Source organism: Lactuca sativa, chromosome 9, assembly GCF_002870075.4.
Source record: "Lactuca sativa cultivar Salinas chromosome 9, Lsat_Salinas_v11, whole genome shotgun sequence".
NCBI lineage: Eukaryota > Viridiplantae > Streptophyta > Magnoliopsida > Asterales > Asteraceae > Lactuca > Lactuca sativa.
The window spans coordinates 77,858,374-77,879,334 of record NC_056631.2 but is presented as its reverse complement, the minus strand read 5'-3'; the positions used below and the strand labels follow the sequence as shown (position 1 = coordinate 77,879,334).

The 20,961-nt window shown below is 37.8% G+C and overlaps 1 protein-coding gene across 2 annotated transcripts; it reads left to right on the top strand.

Annotated features, from left to right (window-relative positions):
• Positions 1–17,043: 17,043 nt before the first annotated feature.
• On the top strand, positions 17,044–20,961 carry LOC111918009 (spermine synthase). Of its 2 annotated transcripts, none has more exons than XM_023913658.3 (11): positions 17,044–17,190; positions 17,989–18,146; positions 18,292–18,336; positions 18,414–18,490; positions 18,576–18,698; positions 18,921–19,025; positions 19,110–19,182; positions 19,259–19,330; positions 19,672–19,867; positions 19,966–20,095; positions 20,710–20,961. In XM_023913658.3, exons 2-11 carry the CDS (start codon positions 17,996–17,998, stop codon positions 20,767–20,769), a joined length of 1,032 nt encoding a protein of 343 aa, XP_023769426.1. In that variant the 5' UTR covers positions 17,044–17,190; positions 17,989–17,995; the 3' UTR covers positions 20,770–20,961. The 2 variants fall into 2 exon arrangements, with proteins under 2 accessions (XP_023769426.1, XP_023769425.1); XM_023913657.3 differs by having other exon boundaries at positions 17,046–17,190; positions 17,974–18,146.

Below are 20,961 nucleotides of genomic sequence, written 5' to 3'. Positions count from 1 at the left end.
GAGTGGTAGTGGTGGTGATTCTGGATGCTTCAAGTGCGGCCGGACTGGTCATTTCAGCAGGGATTGTACTGCTACCACCACTCAGGGATCAGACTTAATATGTTTTCATTGTAGTCAGAGGGGCCACAAGAAGGCCCAGTGTCCGAGTTTGTTTCCATCAGGACAGGTGATGACACCTGCCCCTGCGACCATGAGGATCACCAACGGCCGCCAGGGCTAAGCGGAGGCGCCTGCAGTGGGGAGCAAGGCTTTTCAGATGTCTACGGTGGAGGCTCGAGCAGCACCAGACATTGCAGGTATGTATCTTTTGCTTTCCTGTCAGTTTTTATTTATGATCATATGGGTATGGTATTGCATCTATGTTAGCAAATGTATGTTAGAATTCTATTTTTGTTCGTGTTCAGTTCATATGCCATCGGCATACCATGGGTTTTTAGGCGGTAGCTCATAGCAGTACCCCCTCCTTTTTGGGTTGGTTTCCCGGACACAGTCGACGTAGCATGTGATAGTGGGACTCGAAAAGTGTCTTGTTAGTCTGCTTGAGTGGTTCGGGTTTGGTATTGTTTAGTTTTGGAGCTCCATCGGTGGTAAGCGTGGCTGGCAGCAGACCGAACTTTGGATGGAAAAAAGGATTGGGAATCCTTTCCAAGCTGGAATCTGTAGGGATCTAGTTGAATCGAAGTGGGCGAGTATTATCCTAGTAGTTAAGCGTTAATATTGGAGCGCAACTTGGATGCATTCACCTCCTGGCTAAGAAGGAAAGCAGTCGAGGTAGTCGTTTGGATAGGGTAGCGGGGGGTCGGGAGTTTGAGAAACATCCTGACATTGAGTTCATGTATTCGCAGTAGCAGAGGACTGGTTTGGGAAACCAGGTTGTTGTTTCCCGGTAGCACACGAGTTAATCCGGATGTTAGACTGTAGAGCGCTCGTTGTTGGACGTTTTCAAGCTGGCAACCAGTATTTAGAGGAGTGTGGGTAGGGGCCCGAATCTCCTAGTTAGCAGAGTGTGGGTGAGGCCCGTATCTCCTAGCTAGTCGGATAGAGATCGAGAAAGGATAGTTTGTTGAGGATTCAAGATGGCTTAGGACCCGTGTAGCCCTAGATAAGTGCGATTGGGGGTGGGGTCACCCGTAGCGAGGCCCTTGCAATAGTAGCAAGACAATTGAGACTTGATGGAAAGACCGCTCTAAGATATAGTTTGGGGTGAGACCCATGGGCGAAGCCTGTAAGATTCTAGCAGCACAGGTGGGACCTGGTGGAGACCTTAGAGTTAAGTTAGGGGATCGAGGATCCTAGGGCTTAGTGAGCCAGGTCGCTAGTATCGACTGAGAGCTTGAGCTTGGGTTCGATGACCGAAGGGAATCTGGTATTCTGGTTGGTGGGCAGAAAGGTTCGAACCTAGGAGGTCCCCGTTCTTTCAGAAGGAAGGCAAAAGGCAACATTGTGTTCGGGCATAAGTGTCTATCGTGAAGGTTACTGTATGCGAAGTGGCTTAGGGGTTTACGGAAGTTGAAGTTCGCCTTCTTCAGAATGGAAGACCGAGTCGGCTTTCAGTATCTTAGGAATGTTGTTTCGTGTGTAGAATCATCGGTTGCGTTCTGCAGATCAGTTGATCGGGTGATGGGTGTTAGTAAGGAAAGACTTCGAGGACGAAGTCTAGTTTAAGTGGAGGAGTGTTGTAACACCCTGTTCTGAAATTATTCATTTATAGATTTCAGAGGCCAAGGCTAGGGGGTTTTGGTCTTTCAAGGGTTCGAAGTTTTATTCGAGAAGTTTTGGGTCGGGGTGTATCGCTAGAAGAGCAGGGCTTCTCTCCACCTTTTAGTGGATATAAAGTTTGTCGGAAACGGACTTAGGATGAAGAAGTTATAGCATTTTGAAGTTGTTAACAATTATGGTCCCTTAATTGAAAAGTTGGCTAGGCAGCCCCTTGCATGCATGTAATGCACGCGTGTGTCTAGCTGGGTATGCCCAGCGTAAGGATGGGGTACGCCCAGCGTAGCAGGGCAAAGTGACCGCGGGTGTTGAGGAGGTACGCCCAGAGTCTTTAAACCCTAACTTTAGGGTGAGCCACTATATAAATAACATAATGGCTAAAACCCTAGCCTCCTTATCAGCCTCACCAACCTCAGAGAAACCCTAGTACGCCTCAACCCTTCATTTTGTGAAATATTGACCTTGGGAAGCTTATCTTGGTGGTTTTAAGCTTGGAAGAGGGAAGAAGAGGTTGTCAAAGAAGGACTTTGGAAGTTGGAGCTTATAGATCTGAAATAGCCTCATCATTTGGAACTCTTTGGAGGTATAAAGTTCATAACTTTTCTTAAGAATGCTTAGATCTTGTGTAGTGTGGTTTTGGGGTTACTTTGGTCCTAAGAATGGACCTTTTTGGTGCAACTTCGTTTTTGAGCTTGGGGTTGCCACCCTCATAGCTAAAAGTGTCCCATAAGTAATCAAGTTTCAATCTTGATGGTCCTAATGAGTTCATGCATGATATTTAGCCCTTTTTATGGAAGTATGTCGTCACCTTTTTGAGTTTGGGCTTGTTTGGTGGGTTGCAAGTCATCAAGTTAGTGACTTTATGGATTAAGACATGGAAAAGGACATGGATCTGAGTTGGTAGCATCTGGAGTGGAGTATTAAGCACTTAATGGGAAAGTGTCTTAACATGGGTTGTACGCCCAGCGTACGTGAGTGTACGCCCCGCGTACTCTAGCAGTTTGGGCTTCCAGTTATTGGGCCTCAGTTTGGGCCATGTTTCGGACCTTGGGCCTTAGTGGGCCATCTAAAGTCAGATGATATGGGTCAGGGAATATATTTTGGGCTTAGGGTAAGGCCCATTAAGGGATTGGGCCTAATGTAGCAAATTGGGCCATTAGTGGGCTACTAGTGGGCTTGGGAAGCTTACTTAGTATTGGGCCTTGGTTTTGGGCATTAGATATGGACCAAGTTGGTCTAGGGGTACAATGGTCATTTTACCCTAAGATGGATTAATGTATTGGACTGAGTGATATTTGGTGTTGGTAGCTCGGGGAGCCGAAGGAGCAGCAGTGCGAGATTTGGCATATAGCAGCTAGAGGGATATCAACAAGGTTTCAACAGTGCAAGGTGAGTATCCTCACTGTATGAATGGGTCTAAAGCCATAATGTCGGCCCTGTAGTTATGAGTAGGAAGACCTGGGGGTTAGCTCTAGGCACTATATGCTAGAATGTGATTCCGGACCAAGGTCCGATGTCGGGCGGGCGCCCGATGAATGTTTGCATGTTAGTTTATAGTTGTTGTCTGTGTGATACTTGTATGTGCCTGGTAGGGAGGTGAGTGTGGGCGAGGTCCCGTATCTCACCATTAGCAGAGTATCGACGGGGTTTCGTATCACATTAGTAGCAGAGCAGGGGCGAGGCCCGAGATAGGAGAAAGGTGAGTGTGGACGGGGGCCCGTATCTCACTATCATCAGGAGCGTGGACGGGGTTCCATGACTTGTTAGTAGCAAGCCAGGGGCGAGGCCCTAGTTAGGCGAGGCCTTAGATTAGGAGTATAGTAGAGTGTGATAGCTACTTATTGTGTGTTATGTTATATGTATGTGTTTAGCGGGTGAGGCCCAGAGACAGGCGGGGCCTAAGAGAAACAAATATGTATACCGAGTGGGGCTCGATGCCAGGCGGGGCCCGATGTCGGGCAAGTCCCGATGCAGCGGGCGGGGGCCCAGTATGTGGTTGTATGTGTTATATGGTAGATTGGGGAACTCAGTAAGCTTCGTGCTTATAGTTTTCAGTTTTGGTTTCAGGTACTTCCGGTAGCGGAGGGAAGAGCTTGGGGTAATCACATGGCACACACACCAAAGGAGTTTTAACCTGGGATGTTTACCTTGATAAAATAAAATAATGGTTTTTAGACATGATACTCTGATGTGATATGTTTTGAATGAATTGTTGACACTTGTGGTTTTATTATTAAATTAAAAACGAAATTTTTGGTCATAATTTTGGGGTCGTTACATGTACTACGAGACTAGAGTGTTTGCTTCACTCACAAACGCTTAATACGAAATTTTAGTTTTTCAGACGTATTAACTAGGATTATAGTTTGTGATGCATGTTTTGTTTGAGTTTTTCCACAATCAGAAGTAGGATACCATCTGATATCTTATTTTAATAATAATGACACTATATATTTTTCAAAATATGCATTAAAGTTGAATAGGTCAGATTACAAAAGAAGTTTTGTGGTGAATTGATTGTCTACAGTTTTAGACCTAAATTTCGGGATGTTACACCCGATCCATTAGTCCCTTTACTATCTACTTTCTGACTACTTTAGCGAGGCCCTACGACATCAGAGAGCTAGAGAAATAGAAGCTCTTGGGTCGGAGTTCTGCCAGTGCAATCTTCCGGTTTCACTAGAAACTCTCTATAAGTTAGGTTATACTTACTATGCTTTAAGTGTAGCTTATACTTATATTCATAGTCATTGTCATGAATGTATAAATAAGATTTATCAATAATTCCACTTATAATACTGATTGATCTACTTAGATAAGAGGTGTCTAGAATGGTCACGGTGGCTTGGTTGTTGGATTTTAGAAAAGCTATATGCCGAAATGATCATGCCTCCTAATTGTCCTGCCTGACTGATCCTTCTTTGATAGAACTCTTGATATTCATTGGGATTAGTGATGGATCTAGCTTTCGTTATAAAATTGTCATAGGAACTGATAAGCTATAATATTCTAGGTTAATATTTGTTAGACGTGTTACCCGTTACGCCAGAGGAATATCTGTCAATCGTCGGAGTAATTGTCAAGGTGAGTTATCTCACTATACTATGTGTTATAATATATATATATATATATATATATATATATATATATATATATATATATATATATATATATATATATATATATATTCTCGTATGTTAGGATACAAGAGTTAGTAAAGTAGACTCGATAGTATAACTTCTATGTGTCTGTATCAGTAGAAATTAATGTGTAGTCTCTATGTATGATTATGTTTATCGGGCGGGGCCCGTTATGCATGTTGGGTGGAGCCCATTAAGTAGTTTGGGTGGGGCCCATTAGGTAGTTGAATGGGCCCATTATGTAGTTTGGGTGGGGTCCATTTGTATGCATGTATATGTATTGTGGTATATGGTATATTGGGGAACTTAATTGTGACAACCCGAAACTTATCCCGTTTCCGTTACGCGATTCCGTTAATAAAAATTCAAATTTGTTAACTTTTCTGTCAAACTCTTTGGTTTAATAAATTAATATGGTTATATTTAATTAAATTATTTACGAATCGAAACCAAAAATCGCACATGAACATGAAAATCTCGAAAATCAATATTTGTGGTCTAAAGGGGATTACGACCGTAAACTAGGTATACGGCCATAAACTCGTAAACCCTGTTTACGGTTAGTGATGAGTGGCCCCCACTTTCACCCTATAAATAGGATGCCTCCGACTTCATTCAGATGTTTTTCTGGCCGCATTCTCTCCTCCTCTCTCTAAGATTCATCAACCGTAAACTCACAAAATCGCATTTAAACTTCGGAAAACATCGAGAAAACCACGTTTGGAGCCCTCTGGAACGTCTGGAAACACTCAACCCGTCGAAATCAACATCCAAACATCATTCTTCCGAGTTTACGGTCCAACCTTCAAAGACCGTAAACTCAGTTCTTGAGTTTACGGCCGTAAACTCGGCAATCTTCAGAAACCGTAAACTCTTGTTCACGGCCGTAAACAACTTTTGGTGGTACTTTTGGCTGAAAACCCATTCCTTCGATTCAAACAAGTCTCGGTAACATTCCTCAAGCAAATTCAAGTGTTTTCCGACACTTTATTCATCGAAATCGCTAATTTAGATACATATACATATTTATTTGAAAATAGGATTTCGTTAAGTGTCGCGTGCAACAACTCATGAATCTTCTTTTCAGTCAACAACTCCACGCAACCACAGTGAGTTCATACCCCTACATTTTTCCATATTTTTAAGGTTTTCAGGGGGGGGGGGGAATACAAGCTAAACATGAATGTTTTTCTTATAAGCTAAACATAAATGTTTTCAGGAATATACATAAAACTTATGCAAAATTCCATACTTTATTTCCCTTTTGTACTATGTCGAGCATAAGGGACGTTTTCACGAAAATTGCATAGTTTTAACGGATTCGATATTCGCTTCATTATTCATACAAACTATAATCGGTATAGTTGGGAATTTCTCTGAGAACTTATCAAGCATGAAAAATTTCTCTACTAAACATATGCACTGGAACAGAAACTATTTACAATTTATATCATTATTTTATCATGATTTTTCATAACTGTAATTTATCATTATACGTGGTATACGCTCGGATTTCCATTATGGCAGAACGCTATTGCTTTACTTGTAAACTAGATTGTACGATACTATGAGGCGCTACTTCATTACTGTACCCTTAGGTGTACAGGATAAATCCTACCACTGTATAACCAGAGTCTCCTGGAGGGAGAGCGTGAGGTTTGTGAATAAATCTATTCGGGACTGACAATCCCACATCTGGAATGTTAGCTACAGTTTGGCGGACACGCCTAAGATGTACAAATGTCATTTAACGTCAACGCCTGAAGAACGTTGTAAAGGTCTCTAGTCATATCAAGCATGGTTATACAACTCACATTATGTATAAATCACCGATAGTTTACCAACCTGGTTTTCTTTAGTAGTTCTACTTATACCAAATAGAACTAAACACACTATGCATACTGGTCGAGCCAGGGATTTCAAAACCGAATCATTTATGCTACGGTTTTACATTTAAATACGTATACTTCATGATTAGCTTTAGCTAGTCACATGAAGTAGTATTTTGCATATCTCTACGATTTTCAGAAACGAACATTCATGGTTGTATACGAAATCGATCACACTACGTTTTTCACTAAAGAAAATATCGGATTTTCTTGAAACTACATAATCATTTTGGCTCGCTCATCAACAAGTTTTCATTACAAATTACTGCTTATAAACTCACCAGCTTTATGCTGATATTTTTCAAACTGCTTGTATTCTTAGAAAATCAGTAGACAGGTACTTGCTGGACTTTCGAGGAACTGAAGCATTACGAGTTTTTAAGTTTTTACAATGCAAAACTATTGGATGTAATTCAAACTAAGTTTCAAAACAGATGTAAACGTTTTTACCTAAGTATTCACTGTAATGGTTGTGTTGTTATGATTGCTGTTATTCATTGGTTGTGATGCTATACATGACGTCCTCCGCCCCTGAACGTTTCCGCCATCGGTTTCGGGGTGTGACATATTGGTATCAGAGCCCATGTTTACAGCGAACTAGTATACCGAACCTTATGTGGTATACAACTATAAACACTAAGGGGGCCTAAGTGCTCTACGCTAAAAGTATACTTTCAAAATATAAGTATTTTTATAAGAAGTATACGAGCATTCATACATAACAAGATTCGTGTCGATAGTAGACCTGAACAAAAGTATTTGGATGCCGGAACGCTGCGGTTAAACCTGGGCAGTTATATAATCATGTCTGGGTTGAATATAGCCTGATCATTTATATTCAGCCGAGCCATGACCAACATGTGTTTGGGGGTGACTGTGGTGCTACAGCAAGCATAAAACTTACCAAAATCATCTCACATAAAATACTATAGGAGTATTTTCGCTAGAGCCAAACTTAGTACGCTGATTCACTCTAAGTATTGCTACCTCTCCTTCCTTAAGCGATAACTTACTGTGTTAGTAACCTTTCAATGATTATCGCTCGGTAGAATACTTTCATTATCAGGATGAGATATATTTTGTTCTTTTATATATATCTCGAGGACTTACCATCCTCTTCTTCCTGATTATTTCTAGAACAAGATGCCTCCCCGACCAAGACCCATCAGAAGGAACAATGACACTCCGCCACCACCACCACCTCCTCAGTTCGACCTTGTCATGTTCCAGGCAGCAGTTACCGCCGTTGTGACTGTAGCAATGGCACAAGTAAACGCTGGAGGAGCTGGAGGTGGAACCGACCCACATAGACAAGATGGAAGTCAGGGAGATCAGAAAGAGTGTTCCTACAAGGACTTCATGACTGCGAAACCCAAGCCCTTCGATGGAAATGGAGGTGTCATCGCCCTGACTCGATGGTTCGAGAAGATCGAATCCATCTTCGAAATTTGCGTCTGTTCTGAATCCAACAAGGTGAAGTTTGCCGCCTGCACCTTCCCTGACAGAGCCTTGACCTGGTGGAATGGTCGAGTCAAAACCCTAACCCTGCTAGTGGCTAATGCCATGGGTTGGGAAAGGCTTAAGGAGCTCATGCTAGCGGAGTACTGCCCGAGGGGCGAACTGCAAAAGTTGGAGCACGAACTCTGGAACTTGAAAATGAAGGGTTCAGACATGACTACTTACATTGCTAGATTCTGTGATCTGGCGCTTCTCTGTCCGGGAGTGGTCACCTCGGAAAGCAAGAAAATCGAGAGGTACATCTGGGGACTGACGCAACCCACCAAAGGAAATGTCTTGGCTGCTAGGCCAACTACGTTTGAAAGCGCCAAGGATCTGGCACAAACTCTGATCGATCATGGAATCGATCTGGATGAAGTGACAACTGTCCCTGGACCCCAAAAGGATAGCGATGGGAAGAAGAAGAAGTCTGGCAATAAGCGAAAGGGTCAGTCTTCGCAGGAGCCCTCCAAGAAACAACAAATAGTAGCAGTTCATGCTGCTACTGCTCCTGCTGCTGCTCCTACTGCCGCTCCAACCACCCAATCCCCTACAGGTGGTTATGCTGGAAAACTACCTTTGTGTACCAAGTGTAACTTCCATCATCACGGGCCCTGCCATGAGTTGATCTGCAACAACTGTGGGAAGAAGGGACACACATCTCGATACTGCAAGACACCGGCTCAACCAACCAACCAGGCCCCGGGAGCGGGCGCTGGTCAGACTTGTTATGGATGTCGAGAGGCTGGGCACTACAAGAGAAACTGCCCCAAGCCAACAACTGCTGGCAATACATGGAGAGTTTTGGCTATGACCAGAAAGAAGCAGTTGTTGATCCTACTATTGTTACGGGTACGTTCCTCCTTGACAACTCTTATACATGCATTCTCTTCGATTCTGGTGCGGAGAGGAGTTTTGTTAGTCATTCATTTAAACACCTAATCAAATGTAAATCCCAACCTCTAACCAAAACATTTACCGTCGAGATGGATAACGGAAAGAAGGAGAGCACTAACGACATATTCATAGGTTGCACTCTTACTCTAGACAATTATTCTTTTCCTATCGATCTTATGCTTGTGTCCATCAAGAGCTTCGACGTCATTATCGGCATGGACTGGTTAAGCTCCAATCATGCTGATATTCTTTGCTTCGAGAAGGCTATCCGTCTCAATCTTCCTTCTGGCGAAACCCTTATGATTTATGGTGATAAGCTCAGTTCGAACCTCTGTATCATTTCGTGCATCAAAGCTCAGAAGTATCTGCGGAAGGAATGTCATGCATTCCTAGCTCATGTTGTCAATGAAATACAAAAAGTTAGAGACCTCGAGAGCATCCCCGAAGTCTATAACTTTCCTGATGTCTTCCCTGAAGATCTCCCAGGAATCCCTCCCGAACATCAAGTTGAGTTTCGTATCAACCTGATCCCCGGAGCTACTCCTGTAGCTAAATCTCCCTACCGTTTAGTGCCAGCAAAAATGCAAGAATTATCCAGTCATCTCAATGAGTTGATCAACAAAGGATTCATAAGGCCGAGTTCCTTACCCTGGGGAGCTCCGATCTTATTTGTGAAAAAGAAGTATGGATCCTTTCAGATGTGCATTGACTACCGAGAGTTGAATAAGTTGACCATCAAAAACCGATATCCTTTACCCAAAATCGATGATCTCTTCGACCAATTTCAGGGAGCCAGTTATTTTGTCAAAGATCGATTTAAGATCAGGGTACCATCAGTTGCGAGTTCACAAGAATGATGTGCCCAAGACAACATTCCGAAATCGCTATGGACACTACGAGTTTGTAGTAATGCCATTTGGTCTGACTAACGCACCAGCAACATTCATGGACCTAATGAATCGGGTGTGGCACCCTTTCTTAGACAAGTTCGTGTTTGTGTTCATCGACGATATACTTGTCTATTCGCGGAGTGAATATGATCATAAACAACACTTGAGGCAAGTGTTGGAAACATTAAGGGCGGAAAAGCTATACGCAAAATTTTCGAAATGTGAGTTATGGATCAGGAGGGTGAATTTCCTTGGTCATGTGATTAGCAAAGAAGGCATACACGTGGACCCTTCCAAGATCAAAGAGATTGAGAACTGGTCTGCACCAAAGACACCCACAGAAATCCGGTAATTCTTGGGTCTCGCGGGCTATTATCGCAGGTTCATCCTAAACTTCTCCAGAATTGCTAAGCCTTTAACTACCCTGACACAAAAGGGTGTAACCTTCAGTTGGGGAGTCAAGCAAGACATTGTGTTTCAAACATTAAAGCAGGCCCTGTGCAGCGCACCTATCTTGTCCCTGCCCGAAGGGACGGAAGACTTCGTGGTCTACTGCGATGCATCCAATCAGGGCCTAGGCTGTGTGCTCATGCAACGAGGAAAGGTTATCGCATGTGCCTCGAGGCAGTTAAAAACACATGAGGTCAATTACACAACTCATTATTTGGAGTTGGGAGCAGTGGTCTTTGCGTTACAGATCTGGAGACACTATCTCTATGGAACCAAGTGCACTATTTTCACCGACCATAAGAGCTTACAGCACATCTTTAATCAGAAGGAGTTAAACATGAGACAGTGACGATGGGTCGAGCTACTCAGTGACTACGAGTGCGAAATTCGCTACCATCCCGGCAAGGCCAATGTGGTGGCAGACGCCCTCAGTCGAAAGGAGTATTCAGGGCGTAAGGTGAAGGCACTAACAATGACCATCCATTCCCACCTGTCCGCGCAGATTAGAGAGGCTCAGCTAGAAGCCTTAAAACCTGAGAACGTGACAGGGGAAGCCTTGCGGGGAATGGACAAGAACTTGGAGGTCAAAGAAGATGGAGTGTACTATTTCATGAACCGAATCTGGACCCCAAAGTTCGGCGGTTAAAGAGAGGTTGTCATGAATGAGGCGCACAAGACTAAATACTCCGTTCACCCAGGTTCGGATAAGATGTACCTGGATCTCAAACAACTCTATTGGTGGCCCAACATGAAAGCAGAGATTGCTACCTTCGTGGGCAAGTGCCTGACTTGTGCCGGGGTGAAAGTTGAATATCAAAAACCCTCAGGTTTACTTCAACAGCCAGAAATACCTGAGTGGAAGTGGGAAAGGATAACCATGGATTTTATCACCAAGTTACCTAGGTCTCCGAGTGGGTACGATGCCATCTGGGTAATTGTCGATCGGTTGACGAAGTCCGCCCACTTCCTACCAATCAAAGAAAGCTTCAAGATGGAGAGAATCACACGGATCTACCTTCAAGAAATAGTTCGCCTTCATGGTGTACCTGCATCCATTATCTCCGATCGAGACAACAGGTTTACATCGAGGTTCTGGCAGTCTTTGCAGAAGGCTCTTGGAACTAAATTGGATATGAGCATGGCTTATCATCCGCAAACTGATGGACAGAGTGAGAGAACAATTCAGACCTTGGAAGATATGTTGAGAGCCTGCGTCATTGACTTCGGCGCGTCATGGGACACTCATCTTCCTTTGGTTGAATTTTCCTACAACAACAGCTACCATACCAGCATCAAGGTTGCGCCGTTTGAAGCCCTCTATGGCCGTAAGTGCAGATCCCCTCTGTGTTGGGCTGAGGTGGGCGACACGCAGCTAGCCAGGGGTCAAATCCCCGACAGTACTCTCATCAGTCCTGAAATCATCCGAGAGACAACTAAGAGGATTGTACAAATCCGGGAATGACTGAAAGCCTCTCGAGATAGACAAAAGAGCTACGCTGATAAGAGACGTAAACCCTTAGAATTCCAGGTTGGTGACCGTGTCCTTCTGAAGGTCCCACTCTGGAAAGGCATGATACGCTTCGGAAAGCGTGGAAAGCTAAACCCAAGGTACATCGGACCATTCGAGATCCTTGCTAGGATCGGTCCCGTAGCATACAAGCTTCAGTTACCGCGAGAACTCAGCAACATTCATCCTGTTTTCCACGTATCGAACCTAAGGAAGTGTATGTCCGATGAGACACTTGTGATTCCTCTCAACGAGATTGAAATCAACGAGAACCTCAACTTCGTGGAAGAACCTGTTGAAATCATGGATCGGGAAGTCAAACGAACGAAACAAAGTCGCATCCCTATAATGAAGGTTCGTTGGAATGCCAAGCGGGGGCCTGAATTCAAGTGGGAGCGCAAATATCAGATGAAACAGAAGTATCCACATCTCTTTCCTAATCCATGATTTGTATTCTAGGTTCGAATTTCGGGACGAAATTCCCTCTAACGGGGGGATGATGTAACAACCCGAAACTTATCCCGTTTCCGTTACGCGATTCCGTTAATAAAAATTCAAATTTGTTAACTTTTCCGTCAAACTCTTTGGTTTATTAAAATAATCTAGTTATATTTAATTAAATTAATTACGAGTCGGAACCAAAAATCGCGCATGAACCTGAAAATCTCGAAAATCAACATTTGTGGTCTAAAGGGGATTACGATCGTAAACTGGTTTACGACCATAAACCTTGTTTACGGTCAGTGATGAGTGGCCCCCACTTTCACCCTATAAATAGGATGCCTCCGACTTCATTGGGACGTTTTTCTGGCCGTATTCTCTACTCTTCTCTCTAAGATTCATCAACCGTAAACTCACAAAATCGCATTTAAACTCCGGAAAACATCGAGAAAACCACGTTTGGAGCCCTTTGGAACGTCTGGAAACACTCAGATCGTTGAAATCAGCATCCAAACATCATTCTTCCGAGTTTACGGTCCAACCTTCAAAGACCGTAAACTCAGTTCTTGAGTTTACGGCCGTAAACTCGGCAATCTTCAGAAACCGTAAACTCGGCAATCTTCAGAAACCGTAAACTCTTGTTCACGGCCGTAAACAACTTTTGGTGGTACTTTTGGCTGAAAACCCATTCCTTCGATTCAAACAAGTCTCGGTAACATTCCTCAAGCAAATTCAAGTGTTTTCCGACACTTTATTCATCGAAATCGCTAATTTAGATACATATACATATTTATTTGAAAATAGGATTTCGTTAAGTGTCGCGTGCAACAACTCAAGAATCTTTTTTTCAGTCAACAACTCCACGCAACCACAGTGAGTTCATACCCCTACATTTTTCCGTATTTTTAAGGTTTTCGGGGGGGGGGGGGGGGGGGGGGGGGGAAATACAAGCTAAACATGAATGTTTTTCTTATAAGCTAAACATAAATGTTTTCAGGAATATACATAAAACTTATGCAAAATTCCATACTTTATTTCCCTTTTGTACTATGTCGAGCATAAGGGACGTTTTCACGAAAATTGCATAGTTTTTACGGATTCGATATTCGCTTCATTATTCATACAAACTATAATCGGTATAGTTGGGAATTTCTCTAAGAACTTATCAAGCATGAAAACTTTCTCTACTAAACATATGCACTGGAACAGAAACTATTTACAGTTTATATCATTATTTTATCATGATTTTTCATAACTGTAATTTATCATTATACGTGGTATACGCTCGGATTTCCATTACGGCAGAACGCTACTGCTTTACTTGTAAACTAGATTGTACGATACTATGAGGCGCTACTTCATTACTGTACCCTTAGGTGTACAGGATAAATCCTACCACTGTATAACCAGAGTCTCCTGGAGGGAGAGCGTGAGGTTTGTGAATAAATCTATTCGGGACTGACAATCCCACATCTGGACTGTTAGCTACAGTTTGGCGGGCACGCCTAAGATGTACAAATGTCGTTTAACGTCAACGCCTAAAGAACGTTGGAAAGGTCTCTAGTCATATCAAGCATGGTTATACGACTCACATTATGTATAAATCACTGATAGTTTACCAACCTGTACTTATACCAAATAGAACTAAACACACTATGCATATTGGCCGAGCCAGGGATTTCAAAACCGAATCATTTATGCTACGGTTTTACATTTAAATACGTATACTTCATGATTAGCTTTAGCTAGTCACATGAAGTAGTATTTTGCATATCTCTACGATTTTCAGAAACGAACATTCATGGTTGTATACGAAATCGATCACACTACGTTTTTCACTAAAGAAAATATCGGATTTTCTTGAAACTACATAATCATTTTGGCTCGCTCAGCAACAAGTTTTCATTACAAAATACTGCTTATGCAATCACCAGCTTTATGCTGATATTTTTCAAACTGTTTGTATTCTCAGGAAATCAGTAGACAGGTACTTGCTGGATTTTCGAGGAACTGAAGCATTACAAGTTTTTAAGTTTTTACAATGCAAAACTATTGGATGTAATTCAAACTAAGTTTCAAAACAGATGTAAACGTTTTTACCTAAGTATTCACTGTAATGGTTGTGTTGTTATGATTGCTATTATTCATTGGTTGTGATACTATACATGACGTCCTCCGCCCTGGAACGTTTCCGCCATCGGTTTCGGGGTGTGACATTAATAAGCCTAATGTTTATCTAGTTGTTACAAATGTTTTTCAGACACTTCATTGGTTCGTAAGAAAGGCAAAGTTCGACTGTACGCACACGCATTCGCAACATGTTTCCGCACAATGCAATCACACTCTGATATATTTTAATAAATAAAAAATGAAAAAAAAAACGCCTTTGAAAACGGGGACGTTACAATAATAAACAAAACATAAATGACCATAATATAAATAATCGTTAGTAGAAATGACCACAAAACATAAAAACATAAAATCATTTTTTTATACATTAAAATTTTGGAGTCATACAAGATTTTTTTTTTTTTTTTTTTTTTTTTTTTTTTTTTTTTTTTTTATCAACCTATGCTTTTGTTCATCAATTTTCTCATACGTTTGTCAAAACTCATGCTCTACAAAACACGCTCAACTTTCTTTATCCAACACTAAATGGCTTGAATTTCTTTCTTCGTGACCATGAGTACTCTGCTTATTTTCTTTCTACCATCTTCCTCATATATTCAAGGATGCCCCAAGACCTTAGTTCATTGTTAAAGCTTGAAGGACAACTAACATTGTGAATGGATTTCGACTAGTCGGAAGACATTTTCAGAGAAAGACTTAATGGATTTTAATGTGAATTATATTAGGATATAAATTGATTTAGATAGATTGTGAATATGGACCTAATTAGATGTGTTGTTGTGATAATTAAATGGTAGATGAGAATAAAATAGTATGTGAGAGTTTAGTAGTTTATTTTATTATGGGAAGTTGATCCGGAGAATATATATATATATATATATATATATATATATATATATATATATATATATATATATATATATATATATATATATATATATATATATATATATATATATATATATATATATATATATATATATATATATATATATATATAGGTTCAGGTTCATTTGAGACCATTTTAATTTTGTGAGACCGTGAGACCAAATCTAAAAATAATTTTAAAATGCAAAATAAATGGAAAAATCCAAAAATTCTTTTTTTAAATGTTATTTTCGGAACTTGAATTAACTAAAAAAAATACTAAAAAAATATAAAAAAAATAAAAAAAATAAAAAAAAATCCGTTTTTTTTTTGAAAAATACGTGAAATATTCTAAATAGAATATTTCACTGACATATTCTAAAAAATAATTTTAAAATGCAAAATAAATGGAAAAATCTAAAAATTCTTTTTTTAAATATTATTTTCGAAACTTGAATTAACTAAAAAAAATAAAAAAAAAATAAAAAAAAATTCTATTTTTTTTGAAAAATACGTGAAATATTCTAAATAGAATATTACACTGTACATATTCTAAAAATAATTTTAAAATGCAAAATAAATGGAAAAATCAAAAAATTCTTTTTTTAAATATTATTTTCGGAACATGAATTAACTAAAAAAAAATAAAAAAAATAAAAAAAAATAAACAAATGCTTCTCACGGTCTCACAAAATATAAGTGGTCTCAAATGAACCTAACCCTATATATATATATATATATATATATATATATATATATATATATATATATATATATATATATATATATATATATATAATTGTCATTTTTAACGATTTATGCTTTAAAGAGTTATATAGTTATGTAAAACATGAATTTTTGTCCTAACAAAAAGTTGTTATGTTGGGATGACTCTCATTTTATTATGGTGTTGGTTTAAACATTTAAAGACCCTTGAGTATAAAATTGCATTTACAATATTTAGCTGCTAACAAAAAAAAAATATAGAAATGCCAACTCTTGAATCTTTGTTGTTACAAAGAAAATAGTTATTTTATAAAAATCCATAAAATTAATTATTTTGATTAAAGATCACGTTTTTGTTTATAACGATTAATTTAACAATATCCCAACAAAAAGAAAACAAACTCAAAGACCAGATGTATAATTAAATCTTAGTCTAATAAACAAATACAAACAATTTAATAATCTAGTATAGATAATCTAATTTAAGAATTTAACAACACATGCTATTACAAATAAACTAATGCATGTTTTTAGATAATAAGACTGGATAAAATTGATAAATAGCATGTGGTTTTACAAGCCAATCAAACAAAAAAAGTTAAACTTAAAATGTATCATGTACATTTATTTATTATTATTATTATTATTATTATTATTATTATTATTATTATTATTATTTTCATGTTGTTGTACTTATACATCAAGTCAATTTTTTCATTGGGGACACTGACAGTGGGATGGAACTTAAATATAAAATAAATAAAACATTTAAATAGCGAGGGATTGGTTCCCACGTGAAACGTGCTAGACCCTTATTAAGCCTTTCACATTTTTCCTCCAAGGACACATCCGTCATTTCACAACATTTTCGTATGAACAACATAATATATATATACGTATGCTACCATTCGCCATTTGCATCCATCGACTCTTCAAAACAAGGAAAAAAAGAAGTTAAAATCCAAATTCAGCTAGCAGAAAGACAGACGCGACTTCGATTAATTGATTCTATTTCTCGCCTTCAAAGCAAGTCTAAATTTGTATGTACTCAGTACTCGATGATAACTTAATTAACTCCTAACTTACGTTGTATTTTCCATGAATCATGATCATGATTCATCGTAGTTTTCTGTTGAATTGATTGATTTCTATGCGTTTTCTACCTATTAATTAGTTTTTGTGATCCAATGCATATGCTTATGTTTATGTTTACGTATCAATTGATGAGATATTTCTTGTTCTTATCGTGGTAGTTGGAATTTCAGTAAATTCCCAAATATTAATGGTTTTCCCGCCCACTTTTTTAATCCATAGCTGTATTTATGATTCCTGCTCAATTTTTTATTTTAATTGTATTTTATTTTGGATTAATCAGACTATTAATTACATGTGGTTGATCTTATTGCGTTAATACTCGATCTTGTAAATTTAATCAAGTATATCAATTACTATCGCTTGCATTTTGTAAACATCGGAAGAGTTTTGTGGAAATGAGGGAATATAATTATAGAAGTTAAGTTTTGGATTCTAAAATTTGGACACATAGCTTAATAATGGCAGAATGAAGTATGTGGTGTGAAGATCATGTTGGTTGTTGCCTTTTTTCTAGCCATGATTTATAACCCTTTTTATGTTATTATATTTCGATGGTCCTTTTCATTCTACCATTGAAGAGTTTTATATATATATATATATATATATATATATATATATATATATATATATATATTCATTAATCATTATTATAACTATAAATTTATTTAACTATATTTTGATTGTTCTTAATTTCATTCCAAAAGTAACCAAAAGTTTTTTTTTAATAGTTGTATTCCAAACAGGAAAATCATGACTCTGAATGAGAATAACAACACAGGCGTGACTACTATTCCTCCTTGTTGCTTAAAAGCCCGAGCTTTTTCCACCAAGGCCGACTTTGAAGCCAGATGTCATCCAACGGTTGATTCCGGATGGTTCTCCGGCAATCAAACTTCATCTGGTGATTAACTTCTTCATTTCTTTCTATTCATATTTATATTAATATATTCATTTTTTTCAATTATCATAATGATCATGTAATAGTGTAATACTATTACCTTTTGATTGTTGACATATTTTGACCATCGCTATGTTACTAATTCCAGATAAAGATGGCAAAACAATGTACTTCAACAGCCCCTTGTGGCCAGGTATTTTATAAATTCTAATTCCATGTTTTCCTTATTTTTTCCATAAAAGAAACAAGAAGTATAATTTCCACTTTCAGGAGAAGCACATTCCTTAGAAGTAAAAGAGATTCTATTCAAAGAAAAATCAAAGTATCAAGACGTCTTAGTTTTTGAGGTATAACGTTATATATAATTAATTTTTCATTTTTATAAATCGTAAACACATATACTGAAATTATTATTTTTTAATTAATTTTTAGTCGTCAACATATGGAAAAGTGCTTGTTCTTGATGGCATCCTTCAACTAACGGAAAGAGACGAGTTTGCCTATCAGGAAATGATAACACATCTTCCCCTTTGTTCCATCAAATCACCCAAAAATGTAACTTTTCTTCAAACTAATAAATAATTCATCACATCACACTGCTCTTTATTTACAACAATTTGACTTTTATGCCCTTGTGTAATATATATATATATATATATATATATATATATATATATATATATATATATATATATATATATATATATATATATATATATATATATATATATATATATATATATATATATATATATATATATATATATAACCATACAGGTTTTGGTTGTGGGTGGTGGTGATGGTGGAGTTCTTAGGGAAGTTGCTCGTCACAACTCAGTACAACTTATCGATATATGTGAGATAGATCAGATGGTTATAGATGTATGTGATGTGAATACATATATTTATTTATTTGTATTCTTGTTATATATTATGGAGGGTAATTATGTAATTTCCTATTTCTAGGTTAGTAAGAAGTTCTTCCCCGACTTAGCTATTGGCTTCGAGGATCCTCGTGTTCATCTCCATGTTGGAGATGGTAGAAGAAATTTATATCTTTTGTAGTAAAGTATTTTGCTATTATTATTCTAAATCTTTTTTTAAATTTTTAACAGCTCTTGAGTTCATCAAGTATGTCCCAAAAGGAAAGTACGATGCAATTATTGTCGATTCATCGGATCCTGTAGGTATGTTTTCAAATTTAACGATAAAAATTTAAAACAAATTTTCAATTTAACCATAAAAACATTCAGACAGTTCTCTAGTCTAACCATTTTGACATGATATAATAGACAACAATGGTAAATTTGAAAAATTACCCATGAAAGATGATATAATTAAAAAAATTATATGGTTTAATCGGAAAAGTAAAATATTAATCTCTCAAAATATCATTTTCTTTAGCAATTTCCCCTGTTTCCTATGAGCACACGATATTTTTAAAAAGTATACACATTAAAAAATAAAAATAGGATGCGATAAGAAACAAGTGAATGAAATTAACTATATACATATGTCTTTGATGTAGGTCCCGCTACAGAGCTAGTAGAAAAGCCTTTCTTTGAGATGCTTGCGAGTGCACTACGCCCCGGTGGGGTGCTTTGTAACATGGCAGAAAGTATGTGGCTGCACACTCATCTTATTCAAGACATGATTTCCACGTGTCGTGAAGTATTTAAAGGCTCTGTTCATTATGCTTGGGCAAGCGTCCCCACGTATCCTAGGTGGAAATTAATTTTGAAAATTGTTAGAATTAATTAATTAAACATCCTAAAATTTTAATTAATTCATCATTTTTGTTTGTGTTGTTATTATTATGCAGCGGTGTTATTGGGTTTATTTTGTGTTCGACTGAGGGTCCTTTTGTAGATTTTAAAAACCCGGTGAACCCGATTGAGAAGCTAAAGGGAACAATCCACCATGATGGAGAACCAAGATTTTATAACTCTCAGGTATACCAAATGATAAGCTAAATTGCAATAAGCTCAAAAGATATACTGGTTTATGTGCGTTAAACTAAGCCTAATGATTGTTTCTTGAACATTTACAATTACATGGTTAATTTCAAAAAACTATTATATTTTTAAATGTTAACCTTTTATTCAAAAAGTTGGTAAACGCATGAACATTTTTAAAATTTTGTAGTTTAGCCATTGGTATCTTACATTTTATTCAATTTAGTTATTTTTAAGGGTGCCTTTTTTATTCAGGAGGGTTTGTTTTTTATGACAGTCACTATCAACAATTTTTGCTTGAATAGAAGCCATAATTTTAGGGTACTGTATAAAAGTCGTATCCAATTGATAATAAACCCAAATTAGTTCAAAACTTCCGATACAAAAAATTATATATTTCTTTTTATACATTTAGTTCAAGACCTAACGTTATTTTTGTTATTTCATGTTAAAAAAAGGTCCAAATCGATAAATTTTTGAAACATAAAGATTAAAAAATAAAGCATTATCCTTTTGAATAAAATCTTGAAAATATAACGACGTTTGTGATATTTTTCCAAATTTATATGGTGATTATTTATTTGTAGAGTATTTATGTTGTTTTTTAACAGATACATAGAGCAGCCTTTGCATTGCCATCATTTGTGAGGAAACAAGTGAGTAGTCTTTGAAGAACTGAATAATTAATAAGCTCTTGGTATTGGATGGATGTAGATTGTTGATGCTGTTTCATTGTTAAGTTATGGTGTACCAATCTTAAGATGAAATTAATACTGAAAATATAAGATGAATATATCGTATGATATTGTCATACCATAAAATGAAAATAACATGTTTATAAGGAAATACGTGGTTGTTGTTGA